Source organism: Lycorma delicatula, chromosome 11 (genome assembly GCF_047948215.1).
Source record: "Lycorma delicatula isolate Av1 chromosome 11, ASM4794821v1, whole genome shotgun sequence".
Lineage (NCBI taxonomy): Eukaryota > Metazoa > Arthropoda > Insecta > Hemiptera > Fulgoridae > Lycorma > Lycorma delicatula.
This window is the reverse complement of record NC_134465.1, coordinates 39,481,118-39,500,726: the sequence shown is the minus strand read 5'-3', so window position 1 is coordinate 39,500,726 and position 19,609 is coordinate 39,481,118. Positions and strand designations below refer to the sequence as shown.

The following is a 19,609-nucleotide window of genomic DNA, read 5'->3' as shown; positions in this document are numbered from 1 at the left end:
ACCATAGGTACACCAAATGTCAAAGCCTTCCGTGTGCCTTTTAGCCATCCTCTCAAATACACAGAACAATTAGTGCATACTATATGAGGAACAACGTCTTATCCTGATCACCAATTTTACACTGGAAGTACAAATGATATGTTTTTTCTATTTGATTTTACGATAAACTCACCACATACATAACAAGGCATCCATATAATTTACACAATTTTGAAGCATTATGATACTCCACTGTCAACAAACTTAAGACAGCAATAAGACTGAACAAAATTAATTCATTCCTAAATCCAGTGCTTAATATAAACAACACAGCTCTGTTTTCAACTACATGTCTTGAGCTGCACAGACATGATTAATCTTGTCCATGAAGGCATACTCTTCAGCATTAGATATGATGTCATAATATGTGACTATATTATTTAATTCTTTGTCTAATATTGTTTATTTATAGCTTACAAATTATGTTCACAAAGTTAAACAATAAAAAATGAGCTAACAAAATACCATATACAAAATACAATATAGGAGCTTAAAATGCTAACCATATGTTGAAAAATGAAAAAAATCCTTTAATTAAAATGTAATAATTTAATTAGAAATGGTGGGTGATAGAAAGATTCTGAGTTCATATTCGTTTTCAGCATCAAAAAACATATTAAAATCATGTACTGCATGTTAGGAAACAAAAATTATGTTTATCAGTGTAATTAATAAACCTGAAATTGAAACTAATAGTAATAAAAACTTTGGATATTATACTTATTTTATAAAGTAATGGACTGACCTGTTATACTTTTATCATTAATAATATCATACATAACAAGACCGGTATACATAACAGGACCTGAATAATGGATTCACTTTTTGATATTAACAGTCTTCCAAAGCGTGAATCAACCGCTCTGGAAAATGCTTTAAACCACCTAAAAACTTGGCTCACGACAGAGCGTCATCTACATATGCCCATTTCAATTTTTTAAACAGTTTTAGTAGCATTCTCACTGTGTTTTAACACAAAACTTGATTGTACAACGTTGCTCATAATTAGTATCACTCATTTTGTAACACACAACAAAAACTTGTTTTATGAAAAGTTTTTTTACGTCTCACGTGGCAACAATAGACTAAAAATATTAATATCTAATATAAATCATCTGTTCATATAACCATATGTTTACTAGTAACTTTACAGTGTTGCCATTTTGGCTGCCAAAAAAAAAAAAAATAGTCTCATTACTTTATTTGCAGACCTAGTATATATATGAATTCTTTAATAGGTTTCCTCACATTGAATTCCTGAATTTTGTTTTGAATTCAGAGCGAGGATCTCCAAATTCTCAAAGATTTGCAAGCTTCATCACTAGCTACAAGATATCATCATGTTTGAGAAAGGAATGATTAATATTACCTATGAATAAAACAAGTTAATTGAAGAAAACTTATTACTAGTACAAAGAAGCTAAGACTGTATTTCAAAATGTCCAGCTCAACACTAATAATAAATATCTTACAATAAAGCCATGCAGACTTTAAACAAACAATACAAATAAAAAAAAAGAGAGAGTATAATACTATATGTTGTTTTATTACTCACTGTTTGCGTAATTTGTAACAGCTAACTGGCAAGTAACATTAGCGGCTAGCTGTTGTCGTTTATTGTTCCATCTACTCAATAATCTATTCAACTGTGACATTAAGAATTTGCACATTATTACAAGATTATGTCCTACATGAGGTGCTAGTACCAGGAACCTACAACAAAATGCATATTAATTTAAACAAAATAATAACAATAACCGACAATTAACTAAATTCTATAGATCATAATTTAACATATAATAAACTATTTGTCTTTTGATCCAAGATACACACAAAATGAATTTTTATTTAATAGAAATTAGAATTAATAGAACAGTTTTTCTTAAGTCTTTTCTACACCTTTATTTTTTTAAATAAATGACTATGTTGTATATTTCCCAATCAATAACTTTTTAAAAGTTTAAATAAGAACAACTTTAAAAATACTTAATAAAATATTCTTCAAAAGAAACTGATAACGTAGGCATTTAGTAAAAATGAATTCACATATGAAGGAATGTTGTACAGAATATAGTAAATATATTACTGTGATTAGATGAGGTAATAATGTCACAGAGATTAGTTTTTAAATAGAGAATATTGTCTATTTAAAAATAATTAAAAGTTCATGAGGAATTAAATATTAAAGCTATTTTATTTAATCTGTGAAAAAAAATGATTTTTCTCTACTTAAAGTGTATTATAAAACTTTCTTTAAAGAGCTTCCTTCCTATCTATATAATATTTTTAAATTTATGAATAATGAGTTAATTCGTTAAATTAATTAGTGAAAAACTAAAACCTTTAATGGAAAAACCAAAATCCCCTTTTTACAAAGCCATTTTAAATAAAATGGAAAACTTGAAAGCATAGTTTCACTGAATCACTTCTTGATTATATAAGCCTTTAATAAGGTAGAAACAGTAACAAAATGTAAGTAGAATGCTTTTTTACTGTTACTTAACCAAACTGGATATAATAGAAAATAGTTATCACATAATTTTACAGAATAGTGAAATTGTATGTTATGAGGGTTGCTGGTTAAAATGTAATGCACACTGGAATGTATGGGAGAACAAAATATCACACAAAGCAATAGGTGCTGGCATTTGTAATTTCATTCCCCAACAACTAACATTCCAAAATTCGCAGACTCACATCCTCTCATTTTCTGTCATTCACAATTGTTATGGAGTAGAGTACGTCTGCTCTGTCTATGCTTCTAAAACAAAATGTGCAATGATTGAATATTTAATAGTGGAAAAAGTGAACACCAGTAACATTCACCATCACCTAACAGCCATTTATGATGATGAAACTGTTGTTCAAAGAACTGTGAATAGGTGAGCAATAAAATTTTGTGAATCAGAAACTGGTAAAGCAAATATGAGGATAAACCCCGTGATGGCCGACCAGTTTCTGTGACTAATAAGAAGCACCAAAAGAAAGTGGATGAATCGAATCAAAATGACCATTGCATCACACAACAATGCATTGCCACCCGAATAGGCATGTTAAAAGAACCAATAAGGACATATTACTGCTTGACCGGGCTGCTGTAAAATGTATTCAGAATGCTATGCAAACTCACAGAAAAGAACAAACAATAACAAAGTAGTGTTGTGAACAGCTTCTGAGATGTTATCATGATGAGGGATATGACTTCATTTTCAATATTATGACAGGAGACAAAAATAAGGTATATCATTAGTGCTGGAATACCATCACTATGATTCATCACAATAAAAAATTTCAAAACACAATCTTCTGTTGTAAAATAAAATTTTCTTAAATTAAAATTTTCTTTCATGGATTCCAAACTCATTTCGTGACTGACCACCTAGAAGGCGAGTCATCAGTAAATTCTGTGCGATACATAAACATTAAAAATATCTTACAGAGACATGCGTATTGTGTTCAATATCTATATGGCTGATACTTCTTCAACATGATAATGCTCCACATGTCATGTGCAACCTTTGTTTATTGATGGAATCAGAAAACTGCTTCAGAAATGTCGCAGCTGTTAACATGTAGGAGAAATGTTAAATGTTAACATGTTCGGTTGTAAATGATGATTGTGTGTAAAAATAAATATAAGTTTTAGTAACAAATAAAATATACTTTCATGCCAAATTTGAAAGGCATTTTAATCACTTAATTATCTCTTTTAATTTGCAAGTTAAGATCAACTGTGCATTACATTTCAGCCACCCATGTACATTGATTGACTGGCAATAATTCTTTCACAGCCACATTAAACTCAACTTGATGACAGTTCATTGAGGACTTAATTTCAGAACTGTGTGTATTCTATAAAAGGGTGTTTGAGAATATATAATGCTGTATGCCGCACCTATCTGGGCTCAACGAACGAGATACAAATGTTATAGCAATATTTTGTTGAAAATCTCAGTGTTTCCTATTGTTATCTATGATTGGTGTCTATAGGACTGTCTGGAGAGAGGTGATTCTTGTTAATTCTAGTATTAAGCCCATTGATATCCTTGTGACTTTGCACCAATTAGACTGTGATGCTGAGAAGGTAAGCCAACTTACCTCCTTACATGCCTGGTATTTTTCCTGAAATGAGAAGTATGCAGGTAGTTAAGTGGATATCCTTCAATTGGCATATTACACAGTTTCTTTCTGGACATGGTGCTTTTCAAAACAGGCTGGGCAGATTTGATTTGATTAATTAAGGCATATGTCCGGAGTGTAGGGCCATTAATAATGTGCACCATGTCTTATATGTCTACCCCAGGTATGAAGTTGAATGTACCAAAGTAGCTAGAGAGCTTGTGAGGATCAATTGTGATTTTGATCAGCAAGTTAATTGGAAAACCAAAAAGGAATGGAACATAGTTGCTGGCTTCCTTAGATTCTTAGCCCTGCAAAGGATGGCTGAAGGCGGTCTGATGCGTTTATAGATGTATATAGAATAGCAACCCGACTAGCTAGGGGTCCAGCTGGGTGCACATTTCACCAGGATAAGACATTTTGGCACCGAGTCCCAGTTAACTGAGATATTCACTATTAGGATGAGATGGATGTGTGGAGAACTCTGGGATGGAGCTGCAGTGTGAAAAGTGTAGGCATTGACCTTGCTCCCAAAACTGAACCAGAGCAGAGAGATAGGGTATGCATTGATTAGAGGCTTATTAAATTTGTGAATCCGTTTCTTGAGTAAATCAAAATGGCTTTGAGTAAATTTAATTATAGGACAAAATTGTCATTGTGATCAACACTTGTTTTATTGGTATGAGAGTAGTATTTTTGCTGATTAAGACTGAATCAAGTAATGATCTGAGTGCATAGTCTAATTGAAGTTAAATATAGGAAGAAGTTTTGTGTGAAACCTTCAGTGTTGGAGGAAGGTGCGGGAATTGAGCTTCCATTAACTGGTCAATTTGATGGTTAAAGGTTATAAGTTACAATTCTTATGTGGTCATGGTTAGAAGAGGCAAGAGGAAAGTGATGATAGTAGGTTGTGTAAATACACCGATGGAAATGTCTGCCAAAGCATTTACATCAGTGGCATGCTGACAAAGGCCAAACTGATGACTGTACTGTTATCAAGTTTAGAGGGTTTAAAAGACGACTCCAGTAAAGCCCATCAGGGCTAGGAACAGAGGGGGTGGTATGGTGACCGGGATTGTCACAATGCGCATATCCTCCCCTACAAAGGTCAGGATGGATACACAATTATAACAGTAGAAAGTAAGTTATTCCCAGCCTATAACCTGTTACTGAAATGTCCATAAAAGTAAATAATGTGATAGAATCTTTTGGAAAGAGATGAAACTCATAATAAATTAAAATGCACCCATATTATAAATAAAATGCAATGTTTTTAATAATGTTCCTTTAGTAATCTATTGTTGGTGAATGTAGTTTTATGTTAGTGTGCAAATTCTGCTGATTTAAAAAAAAAAAATTAATACTATATTTAACAATAGATTATTCTAAAATACTTTATATCTTATTTAGATTCTACTACAACTACTTAATTAAATATGTTATTGCTCACAATTTGTAGAAGTGGTGAACTTTTTAGGGATTCATTAAATAAAAAATGTTTTTATATTATCTTAACATAATGGTTTTGTTTATTACATTTTATTTTTAGTATTTTGGTTTTTCATTTCCAATTAAATTCCTGGAAATAAGTATAAAATATTAACCATTAGTGTTAAGTAATATTACAAAATTACATTAAATATAAATTAAAAATTTAGTAATAAAATATCATTGTAGTTTGATAAATGCAAACATACAAGTAATAAAATATAACGATACAATAATTTGTGAACAGTTGAATGGAATACCACAAAAAATAAACATGATTTGTAATAATTATGCAATTAACTATACTATTTAGGAGTTGTTTATAAGAATATAAGTGAAAAGAGCACCTACTTCAGGACCAACGTTCAAGCATATGCTCTAAAAGTGATCAGAATGGAGAGAGGTAACGAAGATCTTGAAAGTATCAAATTACTGTATGAAATGCTTAAAAAACATGTTATCTGAAATCAAGTTTGTCATGAGGCCTGTAATACTAGTGCAATGACTATGATAGAATGGATGAGAAAATAATCATTATCATTTCATAAAATAATTATTTCTATTTATTAATATGAACTAACTTTACAGAATCATAACATGAAGTGATCAACCAAATTTGAAAGAAGTAGCTGAAAAACAGGCTTGCAGATCTCCTTTTCAAAGACAGAAATGATAAATGTCAGTAAATATCCAAAAAAGACAGTAGAAACAAATTGTGACAAAATTAAGATCACAGACCATTTTAAATATTTTGGAGAAATAATAAGTAGAAATGTCACAGATACACCAGCGATCGAGACAAAATATTAGAATGACTAAACTTTTACACAAAAAATATTTACAATAAAAAAGAATCTTTCTATAAATGCATGATTAAGGCATTACTACATAGTTGTAAGACCAACCATCTTGAATTGCATGGAAATTACAACTATAATATGAGCAGAAAATCTACTCAAGATAAAGAGAAGAATTTTAAGTAAGATTTATGTCCAAGAACAACAAAAGAAGCCGAAAAAAACAGCATCAAAAAGCTGATGTAAAAATGCAAGAAGCACGTGAATATGGATAACAACTGTGCACAGATGTAATGAAAATATCCAGGTAATCTGTGTGTATAATAAATTTTAATTTTTTATTAATTATGAGTTTTCATATCAGTCTTGTATAAAGCACAGTTAAACTTACGAATCTCTTTAAAAGTTACAATAAAACAAGAAAATACGATTAATATAGGGTAAACAGATAGAATTTTTACAATGAGGTCTATTTCTATCCAGCTGGATTAAGAAAGTGATTTAACAAATCTACCACTACATAGTATACCTACTAGTAGATCCACAGACATAAGCTCTCTCTCACTCTCTCTCTGTACTTTGTGCGTGTGTGCGAGCTAATTACAATTTATCGGGGAGACATACATATTACATCAATAACGCCAAAGAATTATGTTAATTATACCCACAAACTAAAACCCTAACAATTATTACAACAGTAAAAAGTTATCTTTTTAGATAACTGCCCAAAAAAGAGGGTAATGTATTTACGGTGTATGTTTGTTCCACTATAACAGCTCAATGGCTGAACCGATTTAGTTGTATGACCCCATGTCGGAATCCTTACATTACCAGGACTGTCAGAGACTGTATAAATATGTATATATATAAATATATATATATGTAGTAGTGGAGATTTGCTGGTCGAAGCACCAACTTCACTGAATTGTGAGACTCTATCACTATGTTAGTCGGGTTTGAACTCAATGATTCAAATCAATTAAATGAATAATATAATTAAATTTATATTAAATAATATTAAATAAACATTAAATAAACATTAAATAATATTATAGATAATAAGTAAATAATATTAAATATTAAAAAATGTCTGTTTACTTTTTAATAATAATGGACTTCCCATGGAGGACTGTGTGGTGTGAGGTAAAACGGTGTGATGATGCGAGGTTAGACCGATCATCACCATCAACTAGTAAAAAATGCAGTGTCCCTGGGATGCTGTTTTGGGAGGTTCAATGGTGTGCTCTTATAATGTCTCTGCAAACAATCGTCTGATTTTCAAAATTCAAACGGAGTATTTGCTAGTTGGTTGAAGGATAACTTTTGCATGTATCTGGTGCACTCTCAAGCTAACAGACCACGAATATTCGAAAACATTATATCACCGCAACTGACCTTCTGATTTTCAAAATTTTAACGGTGTATTTTCTAGTATAATACAAAATCACAATGGAACCGAACCGAAACAAAAAGACCAATGACTGTCAGCAATGTTTTTTTTTTCAGTAGTCATGTTTTTTAATATTTATATCTTGTTTTTCCATATCATATAATGCCTACTTTACTCTGTGATTTTTACAGTCTGAGTATTGTGTATTGCATTATTTCAAATAAGCAAGACTCTATGGTGTTTTGCAACATTAATTTTTTTGTTTGTTTACGGGTTGTGCATTTTATCAGCAGAATATCAAAAACAATCAAAAGTAAACTTAAATGAAGTGAAAATAAATAAATAAATTTAAAAGAATCGTTTACATAATCCTCATAATTACCTAATAGAAATAACACAAATATACATATTTACATACAAGCAACTAACATTAATCAGAAAATAAATACCCTATAATAAAAATTATACTTTTAACAAATATTATTCATTTGTTCATAATCTATTTACAAACAGTAATAAAATTTATCTATTATTTAAATAGAAATAAAAGAAAGAATAATAAGAAATGCAAATAACACAGGGAGGATGATTTATCATAAAAAGATAAACTAATCATTATAAACAATACAAACACAACACTAATATATTTATATATATAGGTATATTGCACAGCATGTTATCTAAAAAATTAAACACTAAATGATAAGTGAAACAATAAATAAGAATTAAGTGCCACAGTGTTTAGTAATACAATATTATTTTACTATTATGTACTGATTTTGGTATTGAAAATTAAAATTTTAGGCTTACGAATGACAATGGAATATTTTTATTTATTTTCATTATAATCTAAATATTTTTTTGAATAAATACATTCACACATATATAAATGCAAGAGCATATATCTAAACAACAAAGTAGTACTTTTATTTGTTCTCATTGTAATACAAAAATTTCTGATTAAATACACTACACGTACATAAAAATACTAACATTATCAGTTTTATCCATATATTAAAAAAATACAATGCATGATAACACCTTAAAAAAAATTTAAAGACATAATTACACTAACAAATTTTACAGGGGATTGCAGATTATCCGGCCGGATTGACCTTTGCAGGACTGAATCCAAATAATAAGAATTCTGGATAACTATAACATTAAAAACGGTTTATCATATGCAATGGCCATAATCTAATGTTTAATGGTTGTCACAATCAAAAAATGATGAAAATATATAAAAAAAATAAATGTACTAATGTAGAATTAAAAAGATATAATTCTTCGCTACTAAAGGGCATTTGTATGTGTGTGTTCGTCCCCCTTAGCTTATCACCAGAACGTACCGATCACTAGCAGAAAATCTTGACTCTTTAGTATCAATTTCTAATTTAACTTTCGTTATATAAATTTTCATCATTCAAAAAAAAAAATATTTTTCACAAGAGGTAATCAATTTTGGACACCAAATAATCCCAGTCTGAGACGCCGCCTGCCAGGGCAACCCACTCAGAAGGCGTGCCTACAGCATGTCATTGAAGCTAGTATAATAAAAAACTGATACAGTAATACATTAAAAAAATCTGATGACTATAAATTTGTTATTAAAGAATCAAAATTTACAAAAATTATCACTATTATTATACGATCTCATCGTCGTTAAAAATTCGAGGGATAATTGTCTATTACTGATGATCCATTCATTGACACTCAAAGTCGCAGTCAGTTAAGTCTGGGACCTCATCTGTGAACTTCCTCATATTTTTGAAATCTGCACGATTCATTTCATCAGTCTCATTGGACTTTGTTTTATTTAAAATTTTATTCCACTCTTATAATAAAATTCCATGCATCCGCCCCCACATAAAAGCAATCTTTCAAATTAATGTTTTTTTTTATTGTCTTAATCATGCTGTTAACATCTTCATTATCATTTAAAAACTTTTTTCATTAATTCTTTGCAGTAAAGGCATGTCAGGGAAACAATAATCCCTCGATCCATTGATTGTAAAATGGTTATAACATTAGATGTAGAAACAAAATTCTGAATTTTCCATTCTCTTTTTCTATGCAGCATGCTGAGGGATAAGTAAATCCATTATCTAATATCAAAAGAACATTCTCATGATGTCACAAGTGATCTATGATTTCTTTACTTTTTGTAAATAATTGGAAGACTTCAGATACCTTTCAAAGCATGTGATTTTTTTATCATTTGTATTACAACCATCACCAAACAATATCACAATTCTTTAGAGATTTTTTCCTGGACCTGATTCTTCCTTGTGAAAAACTAAACTCTTCTTAAAAAGTGCTTTCCATTCAACACTTGTTTTGTCATTGTTATAAATAAAATGTTAATCATAATTTAAAAAAAACCATCAAAATGTTGAATAAGTTCATTTATGGTAGGATGTTTCCTGATAATTTTTCAACACCGATTTAAAATTACTGAATTCCACGACGCTGTTTAAAATTTAAAAGCCACTCGCATTAAAATTTTCTTCTCTATTTAGCTTCTCATTAAAAATTATGGCTTTCTATACCAGAATTGGTCTACAAAGACCAAACATTTATGAACAAACCACCAGAAAAGAGCACAGTCCATCTCTTTGTTTGAAAACGTTCATTGCATTCCTGGAAAAAATTCATTCTTTTCAAGTTGACACATAATTCATAATTGTGTCTTTATTTTTCATAATGTCTGAAATAGTTGATGTTCCTATGGCATACTTATCTTCCAATGATCTACCCAATACACCATCTTGCAATTTAAAAAAAAAAACTTTTTTCCACTTTTTCTTTTTTCTTTCGTCAATAAAACAACTTGTTTATGGTTTTTTTTTTTGTTGTTATAGACACAATGTTAACAAATCCTGACAATATCGAAATATATGTTAACAGCACTAAAATTAATTAAATTAATTATTTAAAAAGAATAATTTTAAGACCAGTGAATTTATAAAGGTTTAAAGCTATAGGCTTAAAATATTCCAGTGAGTAAAACTGTGCGATTTCATCATGACATCACAAAAATTACACAGCCTACCCTGCATAACATTAAGAAACTTAGATAAGGCAAAGAATATAGTAATGCTGTCATTTGTTTTGACCTACTGTTTTCACACAGCAGAATAAAAACAAATATCATTACATCATAGTTCATGCTGAACCAATTAATGTGTTTCAATCAATCTTTTCAGAAATTAATTTTAACACAGGCCTAAATATATAATGCTTTATGCTATACGAATTCCAAAAAGTTTAATTAAAAAACCCAGTAAAAACAGATTGATAAAAGATACATTTTCTGTTAAAGCAAAGTTCTATTAAAATAGTAGTTCAGATTTTTTAAATAGTATATTCAGTTTTTTGAATTGTTGATTTAAAGTGTGAATATAAGCAGTCTGGGTGACCACCAAAAATATAAAATAGATCCTGATATCACTTCACTGATCTCTATGGCAAAGTATTGTACCCGTCTTTCATTCATCCCGGTTTCAAATCCTGCTCAGACATAACAATTTTCATATGCTACAAAAATCAATTACCATATTCTTATGTAAAAGCTTCAAAGCTTCTGTGGTGAATTATTTCATCAACCAAAAAAAAAATTATATTTATTTTTAAAAAAAACAGTTGAAAAATATACATAAAATATATTTAAAAAGCAGTTGAAAAAAATTATATATATTTAAATTAAAAGTTATAATTCCAGGTTTTTAGCTTGTGGAATATTTTAAACTATTCGGCCATGTGTATATGTAATAATAAAATTATAGGATACATAAATAAAATTATCATGTACAACTGATGTATATTTTTAATATCAAATGAAAAATTATAATCCTGATGCTATGGATATAAGATTTTGAAATTCACAGAATTTCACAATACCCAGAATTCTACTAGTTACCTAATCTTTAATTATTACTTCGACCAAAATTCCAAATAAAGTTTCATACAAAAATTATTCTAAATTTGAATCACTTTTTTTCTTGCACCCAGAAATTTTTTATTAAATTCAATTTATAGTTAGTAAATTATAAAAAAATTGTCTCTATACAATGGGAAAAGGAACACTTGTCTAATCTTTGTAAAATACCACTTTATTAAAATTGACAATTTAAAATAAGACATCCTCTTAAGCTTTACTGCTTACTCAGTAAGCAGTTGAACAGTTATGATATTGAAATGAAAATCCAGTCGTCCTGACGGTAGCTTTTGAAGAACCAAGACTGAAAAAACATCCAGACTTCCATCAAACGTTAAGGTTCTCTTACTGTATATTTTTATTACAATGGTATTGTCCAATAAGAATTATTACAAAACTATTTGGTCAACAGATAGTATTATTTTGCAGTTTCATACAAGGTAATCTAAAAAAACCACCGTAAATGCGGGCAAACAATTCTTGGATATTGCATGACAATAATACTCTAACTCACACGTCGATATTAATCCACGATTAATTAGTCAAAAATAATATCATACTGAAGCCATAGTCTCTGTACACCACAATCATGATACCTTCAATTATTTCATGTTCTGAATGATTAAGAAAATATTAACAGAACACTAATTTGCAATTATAGATGAAGTAAACAAACAAATTACTAAGCGAACTTAAGTCTACACCAAAAATGGTTTCTATAGATATTTGAAGGATTGGAAGAAATGTTGGCATAAGTGTATCACCATCTTTAGGGGGGACTAATTTGTAGTAGACAATATCAACACAAAATAAGTAAATTATTTTTAATAAAAGTAAAGTTCTACTTATTTTATGATCACACCTTGAATATATATATATATATATATATAGTGTTGTAATTAACAATTAATAATTAATCATCTATGAACACACCAAAATAGCAGGTTTAATATAATTATATATATGTTACCAATTATAATATGATTAGTACCAATTAAAACAATATGATTTTAAAATTCATCATTAGTTAGAAAATACTTATATTATGTAATTCATTATCATCATTATACAAAATTAATTCAGTCAGTCATAACTATGATCTTTTACGTATTACAACAGTAATGGATTAATCGATACTATAATACTTGTATCTTATAAATGATGAAGAATCCACAGATTTGAAAAGCTTTTACATATGTTTGCTATTTTGGTGTGTATGTATAACAGTTGAATCAAAATTAGCTTTAATCAAATATTTCTGTAAAATACATATGTACATACAAAAAATGAAAATGAGGCAAACTTAAGTAAAATGAAAATAAAACACTAACACTTACTTTCTAAAAACTGCATAAATAATATCAGCAGGAAGAGTGTATGGCAATGTTAAAACGGATAATAGTTTCATTCCTTTATGTCTAAATATCCAATTTACAAGACCTTTATTCGCCGAATCAATAGCATCCTGAAATACTGACATTACTGTGTCCGGTAGATTTGCAACTAGAGCTTCCTGCAAAATGAATAATAAAAATCAATAGTTTAATTCTATTGAAAGTGTAAAGAGACTTTTTTTTACAACAATTTTAACTCTGTAAGTGAACAAACAAATATATAATTATTTACTCCTACAACAGTAACAATAGACTGATAAAATTTACTATGTTAGATGATAATGAATTTGGTTGCAAGTGAAAAATCCCATGCTTGACCAGGACTTGATCTCGGAACCTCTGAATGAAAGGCAGAGATGCTACTACTATGCTGTAGAGATAATTATGAGTAATTATTTATATACTTTAACCGTATACCCGTTAAAGTATATTAATTAATTATGAATATATTAATAATAGTATACCCGTTATATATTAACTCAAGTATGAATAGTTTGTATATGTAAACAGAATATTAATCCTCGACTGTCAATAATTAAAACAAACAATAATTTGATCCAATAACTACAATTACATTTAAATCAAAAAAACAGTTAAAAATGTAAAAATACTAAAGATGGAAAAAATAATTTTAGCGCAGATTTAGGTTTGTAATTAAAATTTAATTCCTAAATTATTTTGTTTACTCAACAGTAAACTCTAGGAAAATAATGAATAGATTAAACATGAAATTCTGAGAGAGCCAATTCGAAAAATTTCAGATATTTTGATTAAAAGGCAACATTTTATAGCCCTGAGAGTGTAGTGAGCTTTTAGTCGTAATTATAAAGTTTGTATTAAGTTCAACAGTACAATCCCTGACTCAAGTGATTAATTTTTATTATTTATTCTCTTTCTTTATTTCATCTTTATTACATCTAAATTTTTTTATTTCAATTTACTATTATTTTCACGATCATTTTACTTAAGGAAAACACTACATTTTATTGTAATTGAACATTATTTTATAACTAATACTAAACATATGAAAAAATTCAATGAAAAGGCAAAATCTTATGATATTTTGTAATTTTTTTTTTGTCAAAAAGAACACATTATTTTGTCAATAAACTTTAAGTATATTTAAGTATTAATTACTATCACCGCATAAATTTAATGGACATAATCAAAAATTTGTCAGTATTTATTCCTAGAAGTGATATTTTATATTTGCCCAAACAATTTCTACATTTTGTGAAAACTTGCATTATAGGATCAACAAATTACAACCTTGATCTATCACAAGGAGAGTCAATAGAAGCAGACTATGTAAGTTCTCCATTCATCTAATAAAACAATCATGTTTGGAGCAATACATCCATTTATTATAAGCGATACAGTTTCAGTAGATCTGTAAGGCATATTTAAAGAGATCAACAAATTATTTGCCCATCTCCGAGCTGTTGTAGCCATCTCTGAGTGGTAGTCTCTCAGCCTTTCATTTAGGTTTGAATCCTCCTGTTTAGGAAGGACATCTTTCATATACTACAAAATTCCATTTCCATACTCCCATGCACGTGCTTTTAAGTTTCTGCGGTGAATTAATTCATCATGAAAAAAGATTCTGATTCACATAATATGCCAGTAAAAATTCATCAGTTGGGTATTATGTTGTTCGATTTTACTTTCATCTTATAAAGTAAGAAGCTTCACTGGAATTTAGCAATTACACAACATTTTTAAAAAATCTGAATATTTTTTTTTTTCTGTTGATGGCTCTAAAAAAAAAAAATAATTGAAAATAGACTTACTAAGTAAACAATTTACTTTCTGCTTTGATGGTTCATAAATATAAGATATTAAACGCCACCAAATTTAGAAAAAGTGCTTAAAGACCGATTTGTCAAATTTAAAGTGCATATAACATGGTAGTGAATAGATATACTTGTGATCAAAACATAGAGATAAGACTGATATAACCATCTGATAATTCAGTTGACACAGGTTATTAAAAAATTGTACATCACTGTAACTAACTTGTCATGCTCAATCTAAATTGAGTGAAAAAATGTATTTCATAAAGTTTATTATATATATTTCTATTTTTATTTATTAAGTTTTATCTTCATTGACGCATTTTAATACATCAATGTAACTAATAAGAAGTAGATATAGCAGATAATGGGAACTTGTAATTGGAGCATGTCGTTAGAAACAAAGAGCAAAGTAGAAAGACAAGTTAATACGTTTTATAATATTAAACTCATTAATTATGTAATAAAAACAACATAATTATTTTTCCTGAGAAAATAAATGTTATATATTTTTTAAGTCGTTAAGTGTACATTAAGTTTTTGTATCTATCATTAAAATAACATTAATGATAATAAGTTTTTCAATTAATGACCTCTTCCTGTATATAACGAACGCACTGTAAATCAGTGAAAAAGTTATCTACAAAAAATAAAAATTGTAATTAATTACCATTGTCGGGAAAGAAAATAAATATAATAAAATTCAAATGAACATAGCCGATTGGAAATGGGACTACAACATGTGTAATATCACCTTATTTATCATATGCAAGTTTACAGATCAATAATAAAGACTGGCTAACTCCCAAAAGAAGGCATCCGTGCATGAGTTGTTTTTTTATGTTATTTTTTATTTGATATATATATATATATATATATATGTTAGATTAAAGCCTATTTGCCTTTTAATTTTTAATTTGCGGTACTATTTACATAACTACCAAAAACCTTAATTTTCAGATTTATTATTAAACTGTTATAATAGGTTTTACAAAACCTTTCAACAAACCTGTCTGTGTTGTTTACATTCTTGACATTGTGGATCATACTCAAAACTTTCGTCTAGTATTTCAGAAACAACAAATGTTGATTGTACAGCAAGGCATCTTGTACAATTAATTAAATTGTTCCTGTGTAAAAACCTTAAAGCATCATCAAATCCTTGCTTGCACATATTTGACAATACCTTGAAAAAAATAAGGAAAATATAATAAATTATAAAATACTAAATATATTTACAAAAGTAGTTCTAATTATAAATCGCTGCTTAAATTTCATATTTATTTTATTATTACAATTGTTTTTCTTCTAATTTTAATAAGTTAAATTCAATCACTAAGGTCATCAGTATTTATGACTTACGCATTTATAAATACTTTGTACATTGTATTTTACACTTTTTATGATCGGTTGTTAATAATAATTTTATAGATTTATATATATTATACCTTCACACAGCCAATGACTTGTCAAGTTACATTTTTAATGTATTACTTATCAAGGTTTCTTACCTATTTTTTATTACCTATACTTGTAAATGACTTTTTTAAAAAGAGAATGTCTGTAGACCCAACAAAATATACATGAAAATACAGCTAAAAATTCCAAAATAGAATAAAACTACCCAAAAAAGTAAAACCTACTAAAGTTTAATTCTTGTTTAAAGCCAAACTAAGAGTTACCAAGTTGTCGATAATTATCTTCTTTTTTTTAATTAAACCTCTTTTCTGATTCTTGACTTAATATTATTACATTGTTGAGGTTAGGAATTTCATTTCATTTTCTATCAAATACTGTGACATGCTAAGCACTGTAGTTCCTTGATCAGTTACTGTTTGTTTAGAAGCAGACTATATTAGTCCAATTTTCACGAGATTTAGTTTCAACCAAATAAATTTCATATTGTAATAGCCACTTTGTCTGTATATCATAAGGTTTTATATACAAGCTTGCGTAATTTTCATTGCCACTTATGACATTTAGCTCTTTACTTAATTACAAATTACTTTGAGTTCTTATTTTAGTGATTCAACATTATTATTGTATATCATCCAAACAAACTCTTACACACTAAAATTCCAAGAAATTGTTTTTTTTTTATCTAACTGAAAAAATATGGTTAGATTCATTTAAATAATGATAATATATACTCATTACTGATTAGTCTAAAAAAATAATTTTTAAAAATAAGCTGGGGATAAATTAATAATTTTTATGAAGGAAAACGGACGAGGAAACAATTAAAGATGAATATAATAGTAATCAAATAATGAAATAATAAAATATTCTACAATATTTTCTGTCTCTCTCTCTCTCTCTCTAACAGGGATAAAACATTTCAAGGTAAATTAAATTAAAAAAGAATTAAGTACATCTAATAAAAATGTATAATTAAAATAAGCAGTATACAAGTAAAAACTAATCTAGTTTACCACTGACAAAAACAAGAAAAAAACCAATGAAAGGTCAGATCAAATGAAAAAGCCTTTTAAATGATGTAGAAGTTTTAAAAAAATTATTATTTTGACTCCCATTAATGAAGAAATAAGGAAATGTAAGTAAACAAACAAATAAATCAAAAAAAAAAAAAAAAAAAATCAATTTTTATTTTATTATTTATTCATAACTTTAAAGCAACTATTACAACAAAAAAAATCCAGAATATTTTATCTTACTCGTATTTATAACATTAATTACATTAACAATATTAATTTTATCATATATTATTTATTAATATCTGGATGCATGGAAATTATTATACCATTATACCACAATAATACTGATAAGAATAATACGCTATGCTCATAACAACAGCAGTCAATCTAAATTACTTTCTTCAGAAAGCTGAAATGTATAAATTAAATGACCGATAAGAGCCAAAATTAAATTTTTATATTAATATAACATTAAAATGGGAAAGACGCAGTTACTTTCTTTTAGCCATTTCAGCTTGAATATCTGAACATATAGGTAACTTACTAAATAGTTAACAGATGTTCATGCACATTAAGAAAGAGATAGAGAGAGAGAGAGAGAAACATAATGATTCTTCTGCTATTTATCAAGGCTTCAGGTTTCCTATAGACGAACCTTTCTTACACATGTGCATAAACTTGAAGGTACAAAGAAATATAACTTTTGCTACAAGGTAATAAACTACAGGATTTTAGGTGTACACACACACACACACACACAGAGAGAGAGAGAGAGAGAGAGAGAGAGAGAGAGAGATAACATAAGTCAGAAAGAGGTGGAGTGGGATGAGTGAATGACAGACTTACAGAAAAAAGTAATGAAAATGAAAGAAATATTTACGATAAAAATACCTCTGGTTTAGGAGGCCACAGAATTCTAGCAAACCTGTGAATATTCTGTCTTGATAATTCAATACTGGTATTTGCAACATTTACCTGTGAACAAAAATTTGAGATAAATTATTTTTACTAATGTTGGCGACATTTCTTTCATAATTTAGTATTTTTTATATATTAAATATTTATTTAGTAGTTAAAACTACCAAATTTTCCAATAGAGCTACAGCGTAAACATACCTAAATACTTTTAATTATATTTTGTATATATATATCTCACAAGAAAACTGCCAATACTTCCATCATATAGTTATTTATATTTTAATGTTTTTATATCAGTTAAGTTTCAGCTACCAGCTTGAGGCTGGTACATTTTTGGAAAAATCTTTAAGAGACAATTAAAATGGGTTTTATCGATACGTTTACCTTATTACCATGATTAATCTGTATCTGTATTCTAATCCATTTCTTACTTATATTAAATACAAATTCATTACTGTATTGATTTTTTTAATCTCAGAGCTAATAATGTCATGGGATAAACCAGACTGACACATTATTGTAATCACAAAAGGTGAAACTTCTAATTTCACCAGATCAACAAAAAAGTAGGTTAGATGACACAATTCCACAAGGAAAAGCTTGTTTTATTTTCTTTATGAAATAAAAGGAAATAATATTTTTTTTTTATAATTATTCATTCATTTATACAAATAAATTAATACAAAATTATAATTACTGTTATTGATAAAGGCTTAGAAGCTAACTGAAGGGGTTTTCCAAATTGATAAGACAATTAAAGTTAACATAAAAAACAGTATAATGCAAACAAAACAAAAACTCAATAAAATATTTTAAATATTGTTAATAGCTTATAAATAAAGTAATTTTACAGAAAAAATAATAAATTGATATTTTATAAACAATAAAATAAAGATATAAGTTAAAAAACAAAGAAAATTATTTTTCATTTGAAAAATAAACATTAAGTATAAAATCAAAATGTTCAATCACAAATAAAACATTATACTAATTGTAACAAACTTTACATACTGTGCCTACAAAACAACTGCAAACCACACTACACAAAGAAAGAATGTTAAAAAAACAAAGAATAATAATAATTGGATTTTTTTTGAGGCAAGAGAGTATACCCTTACAATTTGTTAGAGCCACAACATCTATAAGATATCAGGAAATACATTGCTAAAATTTTATGATCTCGAGAAAACGTAAATGTTGTTTACCGAATGGCATTAAATAAAATTTCTTGATAATTAGAAAGGATAATAATCTCTGTTTGATGAAGTTTCATTTCTGTGCATTCTGCTACAGTCATTA

The 19,609-nt window shown here is 28.1% G+C and overlaps 1 protein-coding gene across 1 annotated transcript in view; it reads right to left on the bottom strand.

Annotated features, from left to right (window-relative positions):
- Positions 1-19,609, bottom strand: part of bmm (brummer) — a 57,562-nt gene that overhangs the window by 9,950 nt on the left and 28,003 nt on the right. Inside the window, exons 5-8 of the mRNA XM_075379105.1 lie at positions 18,284-18,367; positions 15,967-16,143; positions 13,108-13,283; positions 1,595-1,752 (exon numbers count right to left, since the gene is read on the bottom strand). Of these exons, the coding sequence (XP_075235220.1) occupies positions 1,595-1,752; positions 13,108-13,283; positions 15,967-16,143; positions 18,284-18,367 (595 nt within the window). The remainder of the gene's footprint in view (positions 1-1,594; positions 1,753-13,107; positions 13,284-15,966; positions 16,144-18,283; positions 18,368-19,609) is intronic.